Below are 21093 nucleotides of genomic sequence, written 5' to 3' on the forward strand. Positions count from 1 at the left end.
ACAAAAAGAAGATCCCCTATGGATTATTTCTGGTCAGCTGTCAGATGCCAGGCTTTTGATGTGGGAAACTGTATACGCCTCCACTGAAGTCTGACATTTATACCTGCGGGATCTAGTACGCTGACCTTCTGAAAACATTCTGCAAATGTTGACATCCCATCCAAAAGTAGGTAGAAACCCTTGTCCCAGCTTTCTGGGGAAAAAAATAATTATGAAAGTGAAGTAACCTGAACTCCGCTTGTCTTAGGGAAGATCGGCTTTGCTGTTGTCACCTTTAATATACTTCTGTCCGAATGACAGCTTATTTCCTCATAGGGCCTTTGATCAGCATTGCAGATCTTCATTCTGCTCAATAAAGGGAGTCCAAAGTCTGAAACACCCAGTTAAAATTATTTCATTTGGGTACCAAAAGACCACTAGTACAATAAAAACGTTAAAATTTTGATGTTATTTGTGTATCTCTATATCTAGAAAGCTTTGACCCTGCCACTTGCAGGAAAAAGGGTGATTTTGATGTAACCAATGTGAGTGCAAAGGCCCTGGAAGAAGGCTGCTTTCAAGAAGATCTTAGAAATCGTAATGTGAAGAGTACATGAACAAAGCCCTCTGTCTTTCAAGGTTACTTTTTGTCACGTACGATGAATAAAGGCCTGCCTCCGCTGAAGCTAAACTAGCACTGTCTTCACTAGGACCAAGAATTTATTTGGTGCTGTGGGAACCCTACATGTGTTCTTAAAATGATGTAGTCATAGGATTTTGAGAATTTGCTTTCAGTGGTAAAATCCTCCCCTGTATTGGAGTACTAAAAGCTAAAATAATGGGGCAGTTGGTAGTGTGCCCTGAAGTGTGGGAGCAGTGTGGATAATGTTAAAGCTTACCAGGAGTACCTGAATTTCAGTTTTCGTCCGAGGTTGTTAATTGATTTAAAGCATCTTTGTATAGGGAGCCAGTGACTGGGCAAGACTGTGAGGTAAAAGATCCATGACAAAAAAATATATAGGAAGTGAAAATTCTGTTAATAAAAACTGAAAAATAATATGGAAGTTTCTGATGATTTATCGATATAAAAATAGGAAGATTATTTGTTGTCAATAGGAATATTGAAAAGATACAGTTAAATCCCGGATTAATCATTCTCTAAATGATATTTAATGAAATACAGAAGACTGGATCAGGTTCACCTGGAGTAAATGCATGTAGTTTCATTAAATGTGTTACAACTGAGGTTTTGGCTTTCCAGCTGACCTACCTGACTGGCATCTTCTGAAGGTGAGAGGTAGCGCATTTCTTCTTTCAAATATTCGTTATAGCGGGGGATTATTTGGACAAAATGAGAGCAACAATTGACTGTGTGTGGAACTGAAAAAAAAGCCCAGAGCATTTTCTCCTTTGTTGAGAATTAATGTTTAAGCCGTAAGGCAGAAGAATGATTCTGAAAGATAAATACATCCCTTAGAAATGCTGTACCACATGAGTAAGAGAGACAACAGTAAGCAGGTGCCAAGTTGTTTCAGTACAACTAACAACATGGTCAAAGGAATCTCATAGCCATAGGAGAGAAGGAGAAAAAGCGTGTTCCGTAAGTATATACATGAGTTCTTAGAAGCAACTGCCATATATTTAAAATGAACAGTTAGTTAAAGAAAGAAATGTATGGGGCGGCTGTCGCAGGATTTTGTGCTTTGTCTCTTTGGAAAGGCGTTTTATTTAAAATACTGTATGTTACAAGAGCTTATTAGAAAGGAGAAACAAAGGCAGGGGCTGCAACTGACAGACCTATAAAATGGTCTGTTGTAATGGCCAGATTATTTATACTTAGTCTTCCATTTTTCCATACAAGCAAGCAGGTTAGGTGGTGTTTGATGTCTTTTTTTGGTTGGACTCTCACAGTTATACAATGGAGTTGATGTCTGTAAATGCTTCCTGTCCTGCTGCCACTATTTACTTAGGCTCATGCATATCCCTTACAGTTTAATTTCCTGAAAATAAAAAGAAAAACAGAAAAAAGGTTATATTAGCATGAAACCATTTCTTTGAGTGACTCCTTTAGTTGGAATAGCGATAACAGTAAAGTGTACTGGTTAAAGAAGACCAATCCGCACGACTCCAGTTTGTAAGTGAAATAGACTATGGTTTTATTACTGTTTTTAACTGTTGTCTAATTAAAAGTCAGACTAAGCAATCGCTTTTTCAGAATCAAAAAGGTGCATTAAAATTAGCAGAAAGTCCTGAAATAAATTCAGAAAAAAAATTTAAGCAGGGATTTAAAGTGAAAGATTGAAACATTAAGCGTAAGCAGAAGTATCCAGCTGCTCAGTGAAAGGACTTGAGCAGTGTTTCACTCAGGACTCATTTTCTACTACGCAATCCAGCTTTAGATAGAGAGATAAGGTGGAAATACTGACTCTAAACTGATATCTTTGCATGTCTCCAGCTATGTAATTTTCCACAGTGGTACCAGGAGATATAATATAAAATAAGATGTTTCTGACTTAGGAGAACTGAACAGTCTCCTGGCACTGCTACTAATGTAATTACTGGAATAAGATGGGGCCAAGCTGCCTTTAAAAACCACGTTAATAAATAGGAAAGCCTGGTGGTGATGCAGGGAAAGCAGTCTGCTGTGGCTTAGCAGACAGAGCAGCAGGACTGGTTTTCAGGTTTGGGGTCCTGTCCCCTGCCCCGCATGCCATCCCCTCATTTTTATCATGCTCTGTCATAAGAGAGGACATGACGATAATGCCTCATAGCCCCTTGCCTGAGGCTTAGTTAAAGTCGCAGCGTAAAGGATGTTTTTCATAAGGTTTTGCAGTAAAGATGATAAGATGAATGCACTTTGTAAAATCTACTGTGTAAATACATGAAGACTTTCATTTCACAGAGTTTTAGAAAGTTTAATTTGTTTAGCTCCTCTTGTCGCTGAAGTCTGGGGCAAATCACCTGCTGCCTTCCGTGGCGCGGGAGCAGACCCCGAAACAGGAGCGCTGGGGTGAAATGCACGCAAATGCCGCTCTGGTCTCCGCAGCCCCCTTCCGTGCGCGTGTGTCACTCCACCGATGACAGGCAAAAAGCGTTTGAAGGTGTTCCACGCATAGATTGTACGCTGCTGTCCGTCACGTGTTGCCTCAGAAAGCTCAGCAGCAGATCTGTGCCACACAGCAGCGTGAGGAGGAAAGAGCCTGACATAAAAGTGAGAAAGCATAAAAGAACGAAGGGCGGTAATGAGCCAAATATGTGTCTTAACTTTGCTGTGGACATGCACTCATTTTCTCTTGGCTTCCCCTCCAGAATAACCCACCTGATGTCGAGTAACTGGCACATGGAATGGTTTACAGATGGCTCAGCATCAGTGATGCTCGTAGCTGTGTATGACGGTCTGTCACACAGATGTTTCGGCTTGTATTTGCTTGCTAGCAGCCAGCCCTGCCCGCCTTTCCTCGCCTGAGGAGCACAGAGGGCTCGCCCGCAGATGTTTAACTGACAGAGGAGTGTACCTGAGCTGAATAGACGTAGTCGGCTTCAGTGCTGGCTTGGTCGGCATCGTCCCCTGAGAAACAACTAGAAAAGATTTATGGGTTTGATCTGAGAAATTTTCCAGATGCTGCTCAATAGCAGGAGACACTCTGCACTCGCTGCAGCGGTGAGGAGTGCCCAGCTTAGAGCGTGCCACCTGCGGCACGCAGGGTACACGGGTTGTGATTTGCCAGTTACTACAGTGACGAAAAGGGATTTTTGGTTTGTTGCTTTTTAGTAAGCCATTAAACTCCCGTTAAGCCCCAAAACTGAAGGTATGCTGTGACCGAAGCCTGTAGACTTCCACTGTGGAATTTGTTTCTCCGCTGATGTGAGGTGTATGCATCAGAGCATCAACTGGAACTGCGCAAACAGATCTTTCAACTCTTCTTGTTGTCTTTGTGGGAGTTCCTGAATCCAGCTGTAGCTTCTTGATCGTAGTTTACATGACAGCCTCCCCTTCACCAGGGTGGCATTTTTCTATGTGCATTAGCAAGCAGAACGAAACTAGGTGGTTTGTGACAAAAATCGCTATACTGAAGTCATCCAGTAACTCAGCGTATAGCAGCAGCTAAAACCCAGTTCAAAAGAGTTAAGGGTGTGGGCAGATGGGAAGAGGAAAGTATGTAAGAGTAATGGTAAAAGGTTGGGCTTTCCCCTCTCAATATATTTGACAGTGGTGATACAAATCAGTATGTGAAATCAAGTAGGCCAGTTGAATAAATGCTAATTACTCACTTGACCCCGCAGATGCTTACTCACATGTCTGATTTGTTCCTCTTTCACCAAAGCAGGGATTTTTTTTTTTCCTCAGGCTTGTCTTTTTGGATTACATTTGGACTATTTTGGACTACATTTGTTGCACCTTAAATAGTAAAACATAACCTGGACTTCATTGCAACACTCAGGCGTCTGGCACTTCAGGAGAGCTTTACAATAGCAGTTTACGGTGTAAACCCAGTATTGTCTAGGTTACCTCATTGTTGCTGACACCGGCGTGCCTGTTCTGTGCCCGACAAAAGCTGTAGTCTTTTCAGTCAGAGCCAGACGTACTTGTGGTCTCTTTGTGCCGCAGGAGAGGTGACTGACAGCAGCTCTTTGTCACTGCTCCTTTGTCAACTTTTAGTGCCTTCATACTTTAACTGATAGAGACGCTTGTGTGCATATTCCCCGATTTGCTTGTAGCAAAATATTAACCGGATTAATAATTTTCTTATTTTTTAGAGGTTTTTTATTCTTTTGTGTTGTGGAAAGGGAACTGTAACGCAGTTAAATAAATTTCTGCATTTATGATGTTTGAAGAGTATGAAGGGAGACCAGTTTCCCTTGATTACCAGCTGTAACGTTTTCATTATTCTGCCTTATTTCTAGTTTAGTGTTGCTGTGTAGCGCTCCCTACATACGTGGTGTTTTCTACTGCAGAATAACAAGTGACCTTTTGCTTAGGAACTTTGGGAGTTTTTTCCCTGTGCGTTAATATTTTAGCAATGCAGATCTACCTGGTTTGGCTGCGGAGGCTTTCATGTTGTTGGTGCAAATCTAGTGTTTGGCATCGGAGGAAGGAGTCAATAACTGTCCCCCCCTTTTCTCCTTCCAGATGCTCTCTAAGTCCATTGAGCAACTCAAGCAGCCTGGCAGTCACCTGGAGGAAGCCGAAGAAGAGCTTCACGGAGACCCCTCGATGCAGGAGGAGCGAGCTCCCGCCGGCGGTGCCAGCGTTAGGGCTGAGAGCAGCAGTGCTGGTGTGGATGACAGAATAGGACCGCAGGTGGGGGCTGTGAAAGTCAAAGAGGAGCCACCGGACAGTGATGAGGATGTTCAAACCCAGCAAATGGAATCTGGGGAGCAAGCTGCTTTTATGCAACAGGTAATAGGCAAAGATTTAGCTCCAGGGTTTGTAATTAAGGTTATTATCTGAACATCACGTGCGTTTTCTAGGCTTTGATAAGCAATTGTGGTTTGATTCACTGATCTAGCAAATCCTGATTTACTGTTCAAAGAATCTAACAAAGGCAGAAGTGTTGTATGCACACTTGGAAACATAGTGAAGCTCATCCTTATGGCCACTAATTGAGAAGATACCTGTTGCAGCCTGTTATTCTACATAAATCTTCGCGTAATAGCTGGTAGACTTTGTATTAGCCCAGGATTACGTTACATCGCTTAGTTCTAGTGAAAGAGAACTCGTATCACCCAGCTTGTTGAGATCAGCAATTGCTGGAATTAGTTTCCAGACCTGATTGATGAAACATTCTCCTTCTCTGATTTTTAAACCTCTGACTTTTGCTTTCGGCTGTCTGTATATACTGTACCATACTGTAGTCTTGAACACTGTTAACGTTAGGGTATTTTTTTCCCCAGTAGACAGGTACTGACTGCTATATCAGTGGTCCCAGGCTGGTGTATAAAGTATAATTTAGGTGGATGTAAAGAGGCAAGGCAAGGCACTGTTTAAAAATCGCATCGTTTTCTTTTTGCACTGCTTAGTTAATTTTTCATGCTGTCTTATTCGGTGATACTGTCCGCAGAGACGTCCTTAAATGCAGCAGATGCAAATACGGGCGAGAAGCGAAACGCAGCACTAGGTTCCACTCAGTTGTTAGGATATTGCGGGAAAAGCACAGAACTGTTATCGTCCGATATCCGATCACTCCTTTGTTATTATTTTTTTTTTTTAAATAAAGACTAATCATACAATATCGCATAACCTTTACCGCTAGGCTGACGGAGAAGCACTAAAATAACGACTGTGAGTAGCCAGAACGCCAGCTGGGCGAAAGGACGGGGCAGAGGGTGGGCGAGCGTTGCCCCAAAGCTGAGCAGCCCAGCGCGGGCGTGCAGGCAGCGAGCCGGCGCCCCTTCCCCTCGCTGCCCGATCGGGCAGAGCCAGGCTGGGTGCCGTGGCAGGCCCTGTTTGTTTAAGTCGATGCTTTGTCAGGTCCCCGCTGTTCTCCTGCAGAAAAGTGATTTGGGGGGGGGGGGGGGGGGGGGGGGGGGCGGGAAATGCCTTATGGAAACAGGAAGCCCAAGTGATTCATGTGCTGAGGAATGCGGGGCGGGGGGGGACGGGGCAGCGCTCCCTCTGTTTTTAAAGGCACTCTATGAATTGATTTATTGTCAAAGAAAATAACAAAGCGAGTAGGGAAATTGTTAAGGAAGCTTTCCAGTGAAACATTTCCTTCATATTCCCTTTTGATATGTTTACCTTGTTTTATAGGTTTACTTTTGTTAAGCTAGTTAAAGATTCATTGTATTAAGATCCCCTTTAATATGGATAATCCCAAACTGACCTGGAATCCTTGTCAGGTTTTTTTTCTATTAAAAATATTTATATTTCTAAAGCTGAGGTATTTTAAGGTGCAGTATCCTGTTTCAAAAGAGATAGCTGTTTTGCCAAATGTAGAAATTGTTCTAAAATATGTTACTAGCATGTGTTGTTTACATTATGCTATAATACTATTAAATCTCTTATAAAATGTTGCAACTTCTGAAGATACATTATCCTTTTTCCTAGAAGGTCTCCAAACAAATGACTAAATAGTTGCTGTTAATATGAAAGGCCTCCTTAGATAGGAAAGACGTGTTAATTGTGTGTGCTTCATATTTGAACAGGAATCTTTCACCATCTTGGATGAAAAAAAAAAATCACATTCAAAAAGTGAAGCATATAAAAATGAAATTATATGGTTTTCCCATTCTGTATAATTTACATTTTCTTTGAGATCTAACTTCAGCCTCATCAAAAAAGGGATAGTGCATCTTTTAAAATACATTTTATTTGGGGAGAAACTTGCAAATGAGAAGACTTTTGTACGCTATCACTTCAAAGACGTGTGTTCACAAAAGACAAAAGATATTTTTATAATGTCATTCAGGTGAGAAACCCCGATACATTAGTGGACTTTAATTTCGGAATCTTTCAAATTTGGATAAAATTAAAACAGAGGAACTACCTGGAACCAGTGAAAAGGAAAACTGGGTTTAAACAACCACATTTCTATTTGATTATTGTCTCTTACATTCTAAATCTACTGTATTTATTATGATTTACACCCTTAGAGGTGATCTCTTGTTTTGTGTTGTAAATATATTCTGTTTGTATGTTCCCTTTTTTTGCCTTCTGATATAAGTCTCTTCCTTTCTCAAATAAAGTTTTTTTTTAAAAGATCCCCTTTCAGATATCTGACTTTGTGTAAATTCAATAACTTAGCGTGCTTTTGCTTTGTAGAACCAAATACATTCGCTACGTGTTGCTGAAACACTTCCAGCTTTCAGGAGCAAGGTTTTTATTACACTATTTTTACAAATACAAATTGTATTACAATTACACAAAGTCGTTTTTTGGTCTCTTGTTTTATCCTACATCAGCCATTATAAGTTTTAATGAATGTGGATTAGTATTGGTGCATGCTCATTTTCCCATCATGGCATCTGTCTTGAACATGTGATCGTATATTGTACCGTCTAGGAAAGGTGAAGGTGGCTCCTAATTATCCAAAAGTCAGATGAAGTGAAGTGATTTCCATGACATTTCTAAAACCTGCCTAGACCCCCAAAGGTGCTGTTCTGAAACAGAGCTTGCGCTGACCTCTCTGAGGTTCCTCAAGACCTTTGCAAAACTAGAGTCCACCAGTAAATATGTTGAGGAGGAGCGAATCCACAGACTTTCAGGCGTAAAAGCAATTGCGTGCGACGGCGAAGTCCTGCTTTAGAGAAGCACCTCAGCACTTCCATGGAGATGGTAAATGCTTTGGGAAATTTCCTGAGCTTCGCTTCAGATCTACAGAGAGAAATAGTTTGTGCTGCGTAACAGTCCCTGTTGCGACAGTATGTGAATAATTACTACCAAAAGAGTTCAGAAAATTGTGTTCAAGCTCTTCTGGCTGTTCACTCAAATTGCAAAGAGAGCCTTTAGCAGCTTTGATTGATTCCTGTATAATTTTAAATAACGTAAAACACTTTCAACCACATAAGTATGTAAGAATAAATATTTCCATAAATCAGATTCAATTATTTTTGCTGATAAAACAGCAAAGTAACGTTTCATCAGTAATATGTCCCCCAAAAATTAGATGAAAAGTTAAGTTTTAGCTTAGAAAAGCTTAAAAATAGCATCAACAGTATAACATTATACTGCTTGCCCTATTGTTTATTATTATGCATTTAGAATCTTGGGTCTGTAAGTAAATTGTCCTTTCAACATGGATTTTACTGAGATGCCTTTTGTTTAAGCACTCATGTCGGAATTGGAAGAACAGCCATAAATATTTTCAATTCACAACATTCCTGTTTTGGAGGCTACACCTAGAGTTTTTACTAAATTACTTGTTTACCATGCATCAAAGCACCCCTAATGAAGAAAATAATCATATGCTTGACAAGCCTTATCTTTTTCCAGGAATGATGTGCATCTCGTCTTCTCTTTTTGGAACAACAGATGTTGATTCTGTCCTGTTGTCCAAAACATGAAGACAGTATAGCTGCCAATTTAGAAGTCATTACTACTAAATGAGGGAAGATGCTTCATAATATTTACATACTCAAGACAGAACACATTACTGGAATGTAGATACTGTAACGTTAGCCTTTTTTTCATCTTTTGGCATTAACAAAATAGGATTAGAAGCTGAATGCCTCAGCAAAACAGGAGCACTCCAGACATACCACCGCTCATCCTTTCTGTTCAGCAATTCATTCGTGCACTATCGTCATTCCATCTTCATTATAATCAAGATCACTAAGACTTCATGTTACTTAAGCCAACTCTACCCTGTTTTTATCTTCACTGGCATTCTGAGGTAAAAAAAAAAAAATAATCTATAAACTTTAGTCCCAAGCACCAATCTAAAAATGTTTACTTATTTCTCCCCGTTATGAACACTTCACAATTTGCAGCCAAAATTAGCTAAGCCAAGTTAATTTCCTTATTGTATTCTGTCCCACTAGCAGCATGTCCTACTTATCCACTTAAGAAATGTTTGTTTGCTTTTCATTTATTTGTTTAGTTTCTGATTTCCTTATGCAGTTCCCATCATCTGGGTGGTAGCGGGGCTTCTGTACCTCATTTCTCAGCGGAGGAATATAGCTTAGAACATCATGTGCTGAATTGCTGTTTGAGCAAAGAGAAGAGCAGCATCCTGGATAAAATTATCTTCTCTGCACTAGAGCAATAATTGCAGTGATTTTTTGTGGAATTTTACCAGTCTGTTTGTTCGGTAGACATTTTACTTTGCATTTGGTAGACTTTGTGCCTTGCATATTTTTTTTTCTCTTTTAATTCAGCCTAATTTTGAATTGGATTAAAGGCAAAAAAGTACAGTTAGCTTGAAACTGCACAGCCAGCAGAAAAGCTGGGTTTCGTGGCCGTGCTCGCTCACTCACACACACAACCAGGCCTGGGAAGCGGTGTCCTTTGGGCGTGTGCTGGTTTCTGGTCCCCAGTTGCTGAGCTCAAGTGTCCCACTCCTCTCGCTTATTTTGATTCTGGCCCCACACCTTACCTAGCCCATACAGGATAATTTCCCCGGCTACCTGTGGGCACGCTCAGCTCTTGGAGACCCCCAAGGGTTATTTCATCAGCAGCCAAGAGATAAAAGGGTACGAGCTTAGTAACGTGAAATCATTCGGCAATGTCTAATTCTCTGTGATGACTACGGGGCGGGGCTGTAGTCACTGCAGCTGTTTTGACAGAGCAGACGATGCTTATAAGTGATTCGGTACCTTAATGGGCTGATTAAATGAGGTGTTTTGAATCTGGCTGGGGAGCCCTTGTTGCATTTGTTTTACCTTACTTTCCGTCATTGCCTTGAAGTGACTGTAAGGACCCTTGTCAGTACGTACCCCTGCAGTACAAGGGAGGCTGGCTGGAGGAGATGCTGTTAAAAGTACCGCTCTACACGCTTGGTCCTCTCAAGGTGGTTTTACATTACAACAATTTTCGCCTTGAGAAGTGCTTTAAAGGGCAGGATAAATGAAAATACAAGTTTTGAACAGCGCCAGACTGCCAAATAAACCTTCCACTGCCTCTCCTCCCGCCGAAATGAGGCTGGTAGCTCAGCTCACCTGTTTTTTTGTAGGCTACCTAACCTTGTACCTTTCTGCCCTTCCTCAAGTCTGTGAGTGCACAGTCCCAGTACAAGCCCTACCTAACGCAAGCTGGCTGTATGATTTCTGAGCCACGGGCTGTCTGGGCGGAGGGCTGTGTCGTTAGATTTGTTGTGTGAAAATTTTTCATTCATTTGCATGAGGGGACCTCGCCATATGTAGACAGCTTTCTGTCATCTACCCCTACGGGCCTGTCCATCTTTATCAAGTTTCTAACTGTGGTCCTTAAAAATGCTACAGGAAGAAAAATGGGTTTTTTGGTGCTAATTTTATGTGAAAGTGCATAATAATGAGAATAATTAAAAGTAATTATTCTTTCCCAGTTGGATTTGAAAATGATCCTTTTTTTTTCCCAGAATGTATCAAATCTACTTTCTTAATGATCACCAAGGAGATTATTATTTTTGTTTGTCTTCTATTGTAAACTTCCAGTTACAGAAGGCAATAAAACTTATTTTATCACGTAATTAAATCAAGAACTGCGTTGTTCGGCCAACGCTGTGGCATTACAACAAAATTATTTCATTTCACTGATGACTGCGCAGAATAATACTGATACTGCTTTTGATCCAAGATTTTTTTATCCTTCTTTTCCTCCTGCAAATACTTATGATACAGCACCTCAGTACTTTTGTTACTGCCCCCTTTTGGGAGAGAAAGCGGCATGTAGGGAGACTGCTGGGGCAACACCAGGCAAAATCACTTAATCAGGAGTACATAACTAGCATGAATCCAAAGTCTGTAAGTCCAGATCCCAGTAATTACCACTTCACATTTTGACAGTCAGAGGATACTACTTTCATACCGTTGGGCAATTTATCTTTTCCGGTATCAGACAGCACGGGGGTTTATTATTATTGTCATTGAAGAGGATTATGTGTTCTTGGAAAGCTGCTGCTTTAAACGCTTCATTTTTGGAAAAATTCTGTTTTGACCTCTGTATGTCTGTCTCCCTGTCAGGCACATGCATGCACACACACACACACACACGCACGTTTTCGTTTTCTTCCTTCCCTTAAAACACAAGAGCGAATAAATGCATGGCATAGCATACTGCTGGCTAAATCTTCATAAAGCTCCGTTGTTTAATGTCCTGGAAGAGCAGCTCAGCTTGAATGCCTTTGAGACATAGGTGCTCTAATGCAGAAAGCAGTGCATAATCTGTCTCCTCTCATGTTCTGGCCTGTGACCTTTGGATCCCCGGGAGACTGAGGAGGCCTTTCAGTTCATACTGCCTGTATTTCCTCAGCAAAGGGTCTTGTGAAAATTACAGCTATGAGATGGCAGCAACGCGGCGATGCAAGGGCTTACGAAGGCTTTGCTCAGGGTCTCTGTAAAGCAGCTGGGGAAGCATGGAGGATTCAGTCTCCAACCCTTTCCTTAGGCTTTGCCTTTTGCTTCCGTCAAGGGCACCGTGATAGTTTGTAGGCGGCAGCTGGCAGGTTTTTAAAGCAGATCTGTATTATTGAACAGACCCGGAATGAGCACGGGGCAGAAGCACTGTTGGGAAATGCTCTCCCCTGGTGTGCAGAGGGATAGCTACTGAGCCCAGCCACTTCTAAGGCTTGCTCTCCTAGACCTTCCTCTACTGAGAATACAAGCTGAAGAGTTACTACACATCAGAGAGCAAGGCTCCATCACTCAGCTCCCCGACTGCACACAGCGGGTGATCAGGGTTCCCTTATTTCTCACCTATTTTGATCCGTTTTGACTCCTTGCCTTAGGTCTTCAAAGGCTCCCAAGCCCAACAGCACATTGCAAAGGCTCCCAAGCCCAACAGCACATTGCTTGACATCTTCTTCCTTTCTTTCTGGACCTTTTTGGTTCTCACCATTTACCTGATTTTGTGCAGAATTTTGTCATAGTTTCCCATTAGTTTCTGCGTAGATTTCAGTTTTCTGGAGCTACTGGCTTCGTACAGAGAGCTTCAGAGCTTTTCTGTTAGTATTTCTGACAGAAAAATAAAAATGGCAGTGCCGAATACAGGTGCCATCAGCACAGGCTCAGCCCAGCAGTGCCTGACTTCAATAGCTCTGATTTGGCCATTTCTGCAGGTAATTAGGCCTTGCTGATGATTTTGGTTAAAATACGTGCAGCATTGTCCTTTGTGCTATGGGAATGAGTTTTTCCATAAGAATCCCCATCCCTTCTCAGACAGGCTCTGGGAACACAAACATGGGCAGCACAGGGCCAGCAAGAAAAAAAGGAACATGAGCAAAATTCATTCCCGCAGCAAGAGACTGAGAATGAGCATGGGGACTGACTTACCCGTGTTGATGGGTAAGGCACTAACCAAGCAGGCTGCTCATTTTTCCAAGTCCTCTCTGAGAAGCTGGATTTCAATCAACTGCTTTCAAGTTAGGTACTGTTATATGTCCCTATTACAGTAGCTTGGACCCTCCTGTAAAAGAAGTAATCCTTTCTTTCACCTCTCTGGCCCTTTCTAGCTTTTAACAAAAGCAAAAGACTTAAAGCACATTGACTCAGTTTCATTTCCAAGTTCTACTTTCATAGAAGAATCTGTAATTTGGTAAGAAGCTACGTCAGGGATGAGCTGACCAGGGGGTGTTTTGCGGTTGGCACGCTAAAGCCCATGCTTGTTCCCAGCTCCATCGGGGTCCAGCTCTGTGAGTGATCCAGTAGCTGCACTCTTGAGCCTTGTCCTGTTTCACTGGGAAGGGGTTCCCACAGCCGTTGACCACCAAGGTGCTCTCAGGCTGTCAAATCAGTTGGCACAAGGCACATTCAGTCAGAGAAGGGGCAGTAGGTTCAGTCCGGTAGGATGCCAGACCCACAGGAGCACGATGTTTGTGAAGCTGCTGTCATAGAGATGAGCTGCAGGCGGTCACCACAGAGAGACAGTTTCATAAAACGGTTTCCTTCATAGATTTGGTTTTCAGTACCCAATCTTAGAGGCCGTGAGTGGATTATTTAAACCTGAAAGGATACTGTGAACTTAGCCGGTCAGTGATAGAGAGGAGTCAGTGTTTGTTTCTCTTTCTCACAGTCATGGCCACCTGCACATTTAGTGTTACTGCAGTATTAACTTATAGACAGATACTTAAAGTATATTAGAGAAGAAAAATTTTTGGAAGCTCTTCTTACCAGGATCAGGTCTACTGTGTCTGTCTGCTCTTCTGCATGATTACTTCTGCTAGAAATTAAGGAAATCACACAAGACAGAGCGCTTAATACTTGACGCATTGCTAGTTCTGGTATTTCCTATTTTTTCTTTCTTCTGCTTTAATATGGATGCTAAGTGTTGAAAAGGAAAAAAAAAAAAAAAAGGACTTTTCAGGTGAGGGGTTTAGAAGTGGAGGAGGATTTGGCAAGAGAGAAATGAGGGACACGACCCCACTGAGTTTAGCTGTATTCAGCCTGCAGAATCCTGTAAATGCAACAGTAACTTATGTCAAGAAGGACCAATACGTACATATTTTGCTCTTCTGTGTTACCAAGTTCATCCATGGACCTAAGAGCTTGGGCTTAACAAAACAAGGAGATTCAAGTCATGCAGCTGACTACACAGCCAAGATACTCTGTGCAAAATGAGAAGCTGGAAAATACTGTCTTACAACTTGACCCCTACCAAAAACCAGACCCCCTCCTCAGCTATCACCTTCTCCACAGGTCACTCTGACAGTGCTGTTGTGTCAGCCACAACAACTACCCATCACGACTGCTGCTGTACTCGATCCCTATGCTGCGTAGCTTCTGGGAAGCGCTGTGCTGGAGGAGGCCCTCAGGGCTTGTAGCAGGTCTTTGGAACAAGGAATAGGAAGCAGGACAGGAAAAACAAAAGTATCCCAGTCCTTTGGTCTGAGTAATTCACCAAGGGCATCACTGAGGGCAAAACTGAATTACTTTCTTTAACACTGGCAGAAGCCACGGGACTGAATTTTGCATGCTTTCATAGGTCTAAGTCCACAAGAGCGTTATAAGAGCAAAGAAATGCTACAAAGTTCTCTCTATAGGCTAAACCTCCTCTGTGCTGCTGATGAAGCTGTGGTGGTTCACAGGGACGGAAGTTCCTCATAGCCTACAGCTTGTGTTCCTAAAATGGACAATGCTGGAGAAGCACCAAACGGTGAAAGGCAGAGCTGCTTTCCAAGAGCATATTTTGCAAAATCAGAAGAACAATTAGGCCCAAAGCTGCCGCAGTTTCTCCCCTTCAGTGAATAACTCCTCACCAGAAGTTTCCCCAGCCCCTTTCTCCCTCCCGTGGCCATCCTGCAGGTGTCCCCTGGTGTACCAGCCCCTCTGCCAGGTTCTCCAGATGTGCCCCATTTCTGACATCGGAAGGTGTGAGATCCTCCTGGGAAGGACCACGAGCCTTTAGTTACCGCTGCTTCACACACACACTTGCCCACCCCATGGCGGGGCTGGCTCCTGGCAGGGGAGGGATGGTGGCTGGAGGCCAGGGGCAGCCGGGAGGGGGAGCGGACGGAGGGCTGTCCTCCTCACTCTGGCACTGCTGTGGGACAGAACGGTGAGGAGAGGCAGAGGAAGTGAAGCAGCAGCCATAAAATATCTTAGAGGACACCTTGCAGTTAGGCTTGAGAGCCCTCCTCAGCTCGGGGAGCAGCTCCACCCCCTCCTGAGGATGGAAAACATTACTTCAGCCAAAGGCTCCAGATTTTTACCTGCTGCAAAGAACTTTCTCTATTGTCTTTGTCCTCAGAAGACAAGATGGTAATGAGGGATTAACTGCTTTGCCTTTTAACTGATCATTTTAACCCATTTTATAGACAGTTCAGGCTAAAAAAATTAAGTTGAAATGCACTGGTGCTTTCAGGGAATAAAAGAGTTGGTTTTCACTGTCCGGTCATTGTTGTCTCCTTTAATTATTTTGTATTCACTGTTAAACACAGGTTTTCCTGATCAAATAACGGAGATTAGTTAGTAAAGAAAGCACTCAAAAGAGTAGAAGAAAAACGTCCCAGTTCCTAATTCTCCATAATGACATCTTGTAGCTTGAGAGATACTATAACTGCGAAAGATTGAGCCAAGTGTATCAATGTTCTGTCATCTTTGTTACACTACTTTTTAAAGATAAATTTATATTTATATTTCCAGCTGGAAGCTTGTACTTTGATTTCATTGAATTATTATCAATTATTACTATCATAGTTCAGTACTGGACCTGAAATCAGAAGCACTGAAGCTGCTGTTGTTTCTTATCTGAGCATTCTGGTTCAAAGAGATAAACTGAAGAAAGAATCTCTAAAATGCTTATGAAGTTATCCAGTATATATTTCACCAGAAAATGGTGAGATACGTTTTTGATTTACTTTCATGGGCAGGTTTTCATGTGCTGAGATGGTTTTCCCCAAATTCTTAATTCTCATCATGTTAAAAGCATTTTGCAGTCTTCAGAATCATTTATGGGAAATGTTCCTATATGTCATGTCCTAAAAATCTCAAGGACTGGACATTTAAATCAGTGACCTCCGTGATTAATAGCTCCTTCCAAACGGATTTGCAGGTTTTTCCCTATTGTGCAAAAACATAACAAAACAGAAATACCAGTGATTTAATTTGGCATCATCAACCACTGAAAAATGAGTCAGAAATAGATTAGCAAGTGTTCTAGTTGGTCTTAATAGTGCAGTGACAAGTAAATTCAAGGATGACAGATGATCCCACTGACTAGTAACTCTTCTAACTGTATTATGGCGTGAATAAACATGCTGGCTTTTCTAACAACTGGCCATGAAAGCAAAGAAATTTGAGTTTGTATTGCTGTGGAAAACAGAACTGAAACAAAAATTCTTTTTTAATACGTGTTTGGATGGCCTGTTGTAAAAGACCGACAGAAATAAGTTAGGATCTCAGTTTGTAAGATACCCAAGATGTTTCTATTAACTTTTCTGTGAGGATTTTCTTTTTTTCCTCTGAATCAGAGCATCAGCACTACCCTCCAGTGTAAACCCACTGATGCTTCCTGAACGTTCACATTTTAAGCTGCACCTTTAATAAATAAATAAGGAATTAAATTGTTTGGCATTTCAGACCAATGACCAAAGCCAGGGAGCCTGGTGAGTATGCTACTATATTCCCTTTAACTTTATTTTTGTGGGCATCATGCATTTTTAAAATGGTTATACATTTCCCTGAACCAATGTAATATAAAAGATTTACTGTTACAGTTTGTGTGTGGCCAGGCAATGGCATATGGAAAACATGTTTCCTGCTATTTAATTTAATTACTCTAATCACGTGCCAGCCCCGGGCATGTCATTCTGGACCTCTGAGGCTCTTTGTCTGTCAAAGAGATGGACAATATCTTGGCTTTGTTTAGTTGCTCTGCAGGCTGCAGATAAAACCACTGAAATACTCACTGTTTGTTTAACCAAAACTTTGCATTTTAACCATTTGGCTTTGATTTTTTGTTTTACAAGAAAAGATGACATTTTGGCCTTGGTGAGCTGAAAAGGAAATATTAGGGATATGAAGAAGAACTGTCACTTTCGGGGCTTAATAGATGAAAAAGAATACTCTAGCCTTCTGGTCAGAAATCAGCCTTGTTAGCAGAAACTTAAGACGTGCATCACTGTTATTTTAGAGTTGCCTGTTAGCAAGGGCAGCTGGAAAAGTCCTGTTTGTAACTGCTCCTTTCTAATATGGTTAGCCCTTCATTCAACAGTTTCAGTCGATTTTCATTTCTTTCATTTTAATAGATGAAACTGCAAGGGGTAAAACTAATTAAGATTCCATAGCAAATAATCACACCAATAACGTTGCATCCAGGTATAAGTGAGCTTTTATGTTAACACTCTGTAGTTATTTTTAGATAAGAAATATCTGGAAGTTACAGCTTTAAGTCTTGTGACAAAAATTTAAGAGCAGATAGACAGGTTACAGTACTCCATTCATATTATAAACCCCAAATCTACAGAGAAATTAATCACACACTTAGCTTTAAGTATGTGCTTAACATGATCATTTCCTTCACTTGTAAGCAAGTGCTCAAGTCCATGTTTTCCTGCATCCAGAGGTGATACCAGAAAGCACTTTAGCCTATAGGAGGACATCATTTCTAATAATCACGTTGTCAGAAGAAGGAAGAATAAGAACCAGCTTTGATTTAAATTAGTTCCATCTTACAAGGAATTGCTACACGTATTAAGACTTGTCCATTCTTACGTTTTTGGAAGCTGAATGGACTTCAGTTACTAAAAGTTTCAACAGTAAATTAATCTAGCTCTTTATATGGTGTGTGCAGCATCCTGCCACAGTGGTTTTTAAACTATGGTGTATGGAAGAGGGTGGGCAGAACGTCTAGAAATACGGTCTCAAGGGGTCTGTGCCATCAGAGGGAAACATTGCAAAAAAAGGAAAGCATCCATCTGAGCAGAGGGTGCGTTTTTCTGATATTTCAGTGTATGGTTCTCCAGCTGGCTTTACTTTCCCCCGGTTTTCTAGCTGAATCAATGAGGTAGAGGAAATAATTTTTATTTATTGTGAGTTGCACAGTACGGCAACACAAAAAATAAGCATTTTGTTACTGTATACTGAACTACAGCTCCTGTCGCATTTAGCTTTGCGCTAACCACTAGATGACACTACTTCCCACTTACTTAACAGGTGTGGGTGTATGCTCCCGTGTCCCCATGTAGCAGTTTATATGTTTACATGCTTCTCCACTAAAGAACTTCGGAAAGAACCTTATACAGGAGTTGCCTTCAGCACTGCGCATTTGGATGAATCTTGTGTATATACACGTAGACATTTAGGGGTGTGCATGAAGGCGGACACAAGCATTACAAGCAGCACACACGTATCTTTGCATGATTTATAGAAAACATGTATTATAACTCAGTATGCGAGCCTTCAGGGTGTTGTAACTTAGCAAGTGTCGATGACAGCTCTACTTAAAAGAAACCAGAGGAACTCCAAGAAAAACTTAATAGGCTGGAGTTTGTCAAGAACGTTCCCCTTGTCCCCTACCTCCCCCGCTCCCCCCCCCGCCAATACAGGGATACTGTATTGGCCGCTGTAGTGTGATTTTGGAAAGACTGGGCGTAGGGAAAACTATCACACTGAGGAGTCAGGCAAGAGCAGGCTGCACTATTCAAGTCCAAAAATGACAAACGTGAGAGGAGAAGGAGAAAGAGACAGCAGGGCTGTCATGCATAGCCATAAGGCGGCGGCTGCTGCTGCTGTGGTTTTCAAATCAGGAAGAATGAACTTTCCAGAAGGATGTGTGGAAAGAATCCCACATTTCTAAAAGCCTGATTTTCAGAAATCCAGAAGCTCCGGGTTACTTGAAAAACAGCTCCTCCAAAGGAGCTACATTTATGCTACTAAATGGCACGTACAAGAGATGGGGGGATGGAAGTGGGACAGTAGCACCTTCGGATACACTGATTTTTGCCTACGTCAACAAGCAACTCGCTTTGTTAAGATTCATCTCAATGATTTATTACACGTTTGCTCTATATGTGCTATAACTGCAGTATATACATTGCGTGATAATACTTCATTTAAAGGGTATTTTAGATGGTGTACTAAAACATGCCTTTAAAATCTGCCTGTCATCTACTGGTGTGGCAACGTACTGCCCATACTTTTTGGTTTAGTAATCCAAATTTGAAATATTTAAAATCTTCTTCATTTTGCATCTATTTTAATCCTGATGCCCCATGACTGTGGCAATACGGGTTGGGTACATCCTTATCCTCTATCGTATTAGGCATGTGCTTCTGTACTCCTGTGGAAGGGAACGTGCGAGCAGGGAGGGTGAGCCTCCTTGCCTTGGGAGGATGCTCTGTGCTGTTTCCACGTCACATTCTATCGTAACCCATTATTTTAGCATTATTTCTTCTGTTTTAATGCAAAGTATAGTAAAGCTCTACAGTCATGTAATGTGAAGTCCATATAGCGTCTACCTAGGACTAGATTAGCAAGCAAGGTATTTCCACTAATAAGCTATTTTTGTTATATCAAGTTTGTCACAAAAGATACAAGCTCAATTGCTGATTTGTAGGACTTCAAGAAATTACATTGCCTTAAGTGTGTCAGTTTTGCTGTACCTGTGCAACAGCTCAGTTAATGTAATGTTTCCTGCAGTTCTGTTGGATGTTTGGAAATTGTTTTCATAGATAAAACCTGTCCCATTCACAACTAAATTCTTACAGCTTACAACAGTGGAAGTCCGTAGTCCCCATAAAAGAGCGATGATACACCACAGACACAGCACCATGTTTGCAAAATGGTGGGTTTAAGTCATTTGTCAACAAAGAGAGCTATGTTTTTCTGTTTGCAACCTGTTTAACTAGATCCATGTAAGAACTGAGGCTTTCTCAGCATTTTAAGGGTGCCCGAGTCCCCAGGAACAACAATGGCTGGAATCAAGGCTACCTAAATTGCAGCCATAAGCAATGTAATCAAAATAAAAAATATAGTTTTATCCTGTGCATTTGGACAGGTTGATTTATTGGGGATTTTGGATCAGAGGAGAAAAATACATCTAATTTTAAACGTAAAGGCTGAGAAATAACGTTAGCCAGAGGATTTGCTTGTTTATTAAAACGCTGTCTTGTATTTAATCTAAACAGGTGTAATTACTTTTTCAGAGTGATTTCCTCTGCAAATCTTGTGTTCTTATATTTCATTTAGACAGGACGTTTACGTGAATTGCTTGTTTTTCCACCGATTTCCTACAGTTTCTTAAATTTGTCAGTGAACATGCTTGAGCCTCCCTCCAAAGACTGCTTAGGAAGGGAAAGAGCTCTCCACTCCCTATGTGGCTGAGTAGGAGCTCCAGGAAGGTTAGCTGGAGGATACAAAAGCAGGCAAGACAAGAAAGCAGCTTATCTTCAGACCTGAATCTGGGACTTGCTGCAGTAAAAATACTGCGTTGATGCACGCGCTACCTGTGTAGGGACACGTTCCCTGCTCAGTCTGACCGTAAAGGCACACAGTGTGAGCTTTTGCATTGCTTTTGAAGAGAGAGAGTAAAAAGAAGTTTTAAGTCACTTCTCCCCTTCTGACAAAAGGACTTTTAAGTTATAGTGGCCCAAGAAATGCAGCCCTTTGGGGCCAGCCTCTTCCCTTCCTCAGGGCTGGGAGCCTTAGAAGGAAAGCAGCTTGGTTATACCTGCTGCGCTTGTGGAAAAGAAATTATGACTTAACGATGTTTCCCTCTTACCCTGTAGCAAAGGACTTCTTGTTGGCTAGATCTGAGATGGCAGCAGGAAAGAAAATATCTTTCCCCAATTTGAAAGGCGACAAAACTACCCCAAAGTACCAAGTGTGCGAGCGATCAAATGGATGCGAACTGAATTGAGAAAGTGGGAAGTAACCTGTGCAGCTTTGCACAGCCCTAGAAACGAAGTGTTTATAAGCAAATGCTTCAAAGTCCTCACTCCCATGTCTTACTGAGGCAGTAGGAACAACCATTTTGGAGCAGCGCAAATGGCGACCGAGGTAACAAACATCCAAATGCGGCCTTTGGCCTGAAGCTGCCTTGAT

The 21093-nt window shown here is 41.7% G+C and overlaps 1 protein-coding gene across 13 annotated transcripts in view; it reads left to right on the forward strand.

The window, feature by feature from the left end:
* Positions 1–21093, forward strand: part of HDAC9 (histone deacetylase 9) — a 276738-nt gene that overhangs the window by 89087 nt on the left and 166558 nt on the right. For 8 of the 13 annotated variants that reach the window (XM_086468233.1, XM_086468239.1, XM_086468236.1 and 5 more), the window contains one exon: positions 5111–5557. In XM_086468233.1, coding sequence (XP_086324359.1) covers positions 5111–5431 — 321 coding nt within the window. In that variant the 3' untranslated portion in view covers positions 5432–5557. Of the gene's footprint in view, positions 1–5110; positions 5558–21093 lie in introns of those variants that run through there. The other 5 variants (XM_086468227.1, XM_086468228.1, XM_086468232.1 and 2 more) reach the window with 1 other exon arrangement.

The sequence above is a fragment of the Leptosomus discolor genome, chromosome 7, assembly GCF_034619465.1.
Source record: "Leptosomus discolor isolate bLepDis1 chromosome 7, bLepDis1.hap2, whole genome shotgun sequence".
NCBI lineage: Eukaryota > Metazoa > Chordata > Aves > Leptosomiformes > Leptosomidae > Leptosomus > Leptosomus discolor.